This window comes from Papilio xuthus, unplaced genomic scaffold, assembly GCF_000836235.2.
Source record: "Papilio xuthus unplaced genomic scaffold, Pxut_1.1 DF828177.1, whole genome shotgun sequence".
In the NCBI taxonomy this organism is placed as follows: Eukaryota; Metazoa; Arthropoda; class Insecta; order Lepidoptera; family Papilionidae; genus Papilio; species Papilio xuthus.
In genome coordinates this window covers 5156304-5159215 of record NW_013530472.1, presented here as the reverse complement: position 1 = coordinate 5159215, position 2912 = coordinate 5156304, and the positions used below count along the sequence as shown (strand labels likewise).

At 49.1% G+C, this 2912-nt stretch overlaps 1 protein-coding gene across 1 annotated transcript in view; it reads left to right on the top strand.

Annotated features, from left to right (window-relative positions):
• The window catches only part of shtd (anaphase promoting complex subunit 1), an 11336-nt gene that overhangs the window by 6430 nt on the left and 1994 nt on the right, over positions 1–2912 (top strand). Inside the window, exons 10-18 of the mRNA XM_013306439.1 lie at positions 3–77; positions 414–566; positions 811–1048; positions 1425–1587; positions 1673–1852; positions 2039–2206; positions 2296–2505; positions 2593–2716; positions 2793–2908. Of these exons, the coding sequence (XP_013161893.1) occupies positions 3–77; positions 414–566; positions 811–1048; positions 1425–1587; positions 1673–1852; positions 2039–2206; positions 2296–2505; positions 2593–2716; positions 2793–2908 (1427 nt within the window). The remainder of the gene's footprint in view (positions 1–2; positions 78–413; positions 567–810; positions 1049–1424; positions 1588–1672; positions 1853–2038; positions 2207–2295; positions 2506–2592; positions 2717–2792; positions 2909–2912) is intronic.

Genomic DNA, 2912 nt, shown 5'->3' with positions numbered 1-2912 from the left:
GCGCGGGAGGAGGAGCTCACCGGCATGGAGCACCTCAACACTAAGCTGCTGACACTACTCTACCCCCGGGACCATCGGTACGAGAACACGCTAAAATACTTGCATGGAAATGTAGTGCTATCTCTTTCCTTTTAAAGCAAATGAGGGAGACCACGATATATCCTTAAGATCGAATATCACTATCACCATAATAACTCTTATATCACAAATATTGAACCTAATATTGCATTGTGATATGACAGACGGTATAAATTATGATAGCTCACTAGCGTCCCCTCTCAGTGTCAAAATTTTTATCTATTTTTTTTTATTCTATTTTCTATGTCTAAGAAGGTTTTATATATTTTCTGGCAACTAACAACAACAGAAGTCCCTTTCACCGGATCAAATATCCTCGTTTGTCAACGTTACAGTATGACGGAGGTGTTCCGGCTGCTGCAGTCCTCTATCCCTGCCACCATCAACCTGACGCAGCGGCCCGAGGTGTCCGACCACGACTTCATCGAGGAGCAGGAGAAGTTCCTGTACGCGATCACCACGAGGACCACAGCCTTGCCTGTCGCCAGGTAACTAACGCAATTTTAGTTATGATAGTTCCAATATTAATCGATCCGATATTCGTAACAATAGAGAAACCGCAGATACGTTGCCGTTCTTTAACGCATCCTTTGTTATGAAGGAAAGGTTTATGTGTTTGGAAAAACCGCTGATGAATAAACCACGACTATGCGAGACATATTACGCGAACACCTCATCACTCATCATTGTGGAAGAAAGTTGGTATGACTCCCCATGGTACACGTGTTTCAGAGGTATGGTGACGCTGCGCACGGTGCCCGCGGGTGCTACAGAGCCGGCACGCCCGGCGCGGCTGTGCGTGACGGGACGCGGTCCGCCGCCGCGCTGTCACGCTGTCACGTTGAGCGACACCGCACCCGCTGCCTTACTGTGGCCCTCCTTCCACAATGGTGCCGCCGCCGGACTCGCGCTCGTGCCAGTCGCCGGACGCACCATACATCACAGCTGGATTGTCTACAACAAGCCAAGGGTCAGTTGTACGAACTTGTTGTACAACAGAAATGTACATGTTGTACAAACAGTAACATTGCATGCACTCATATTTTTAATTAAAAGAAATGAGATAGTGGCCTGCATCCAGTTACCACGTAGTAATACTGTAGGAGAATAGAGTTGTGTTCATATCCTGCATCACCTCGGGCTGACCAATACTTGATATTTTTATAATACTAAATCTTATCAGACAACTATCACAAGGATCAAAAAAACGTTTCACGTCAAATTGAAGTTATAAGTATTCTGTATAACCCAAAAAAGGAGTATAATATTAATGAATAATTGATTATAGCGGTACTTGAATGTATTTTAATAATCCATTCCATGCAATTGGTTTGTGGTATGTCCAGGGCACTCAGGATATGTCGGCGGAGCACGCGGGCTTCCTGCTGGCGCTGGGACTGAATGGGCATCTGCGTGATATGCCCTACATGAATATGTTCGACTACTTCGTCAAATGTAACGAGATGATCAGCATCGGCCTGCTGCTCGGCCTCGCAGCCACGTACAGAGGTCAGCACGATAGATGGCGCTGATACTAACAGATTATTTACAACGCCATCTACATTTTAAAAAGCGTTTGCGTTGAATTGTTCAGGTACTATGGACGTGCAAGCTACGAAGATGATGAGCATTCATCTGGAGGCGCTCCTGCCGCCCACTTCAATCGAGCTAGACATCCAGCAGAACATCCTGGTGGCGGCGCTGCTGGGTGTGGGTCTGCTGTACCAGGCCACTGCGCATGCGCACTACGCACAGGTCCTGCTCAATGAGATAGGTGAATTATGTATATTTATTTACTAATTTATTGTATTTAGTAACTATTCTTGTGTACATAATGAAGGGAAAGAGTCACAAAATTTCAAAATATGCAATTTTAATTTTAGAAAATATATCGTTAAAGCAAATTTTTGTGGTTATCTATTGAAGTGTGTTTTAATTTAAAAAAAAAAATTTTTTCTAGGCAAGCCGCCGGGTCCGGAACTGGAGAACTGCGTGGAGCGTGAGGGGTACGCGTTGGCAGCGGGGCTGGCGCTGGGGCTGGTGTGCGTAGGCGCCGGAGACTCCGCCCCACCTCACCTCGCTCCTCGCCTGCGCGCCTACGTGCTCGGCGGAGAGAGGCACGCATACGGTCTGGAATATTAACTTCAAACGCATGCTATACGAACGTAGGCTCGCAGATGGAGAGATTAATTTAATTAATAAGGTTTGTCTACTCAGGTCGCGAGGGGTGCGGCGGGGGCGTGTCCTCCGGTGCAGGGGGCGGGGCCAACGTGGACGTGACATCACCGGGCGCGACGCTGGCGCTGGGGCTGCTGTACCTGCGCGCGGGTCAGTGCGCACCCGCCGCCTGGCTCGCCCCGCCCGCCACGCCCTACCTGCTAGACTTCGTGCGCCCCGACCTGCTCATGCTGCGCGTCATCGCTAGAGGTGCACCCACACACACACACACACACACACACACATACGTATGGTTGCTGTGACAAGGTAGGAAATACCATTGTTATAACATTGCAGGTCTGATCCTGTGGGACAGCATCGAAGCGTCTGAGGAGTGGGTGGAGGAGCAGGTGCCAGCTACCATCCGGCCGTATTGCTTCGTCAAACCAAGCGATGACAACATCGATTACGAGGCCATGAAGTAAACACACGTTATTGTTAATGACCTTGAGCTATTAATAGATTGATAATACTAAAATCACTTCAATGGTTCTCAGCCAAGCGTACTGCAACATAATATCTGGTGCGTGCTTCGCGCTGGGGCTGCGGTTCGCGGGGTCGGGTGACGAGGACGCGCTGGAGGCGGTGCTGTCGAGCGCGCGCAGACTGCTGGGCGC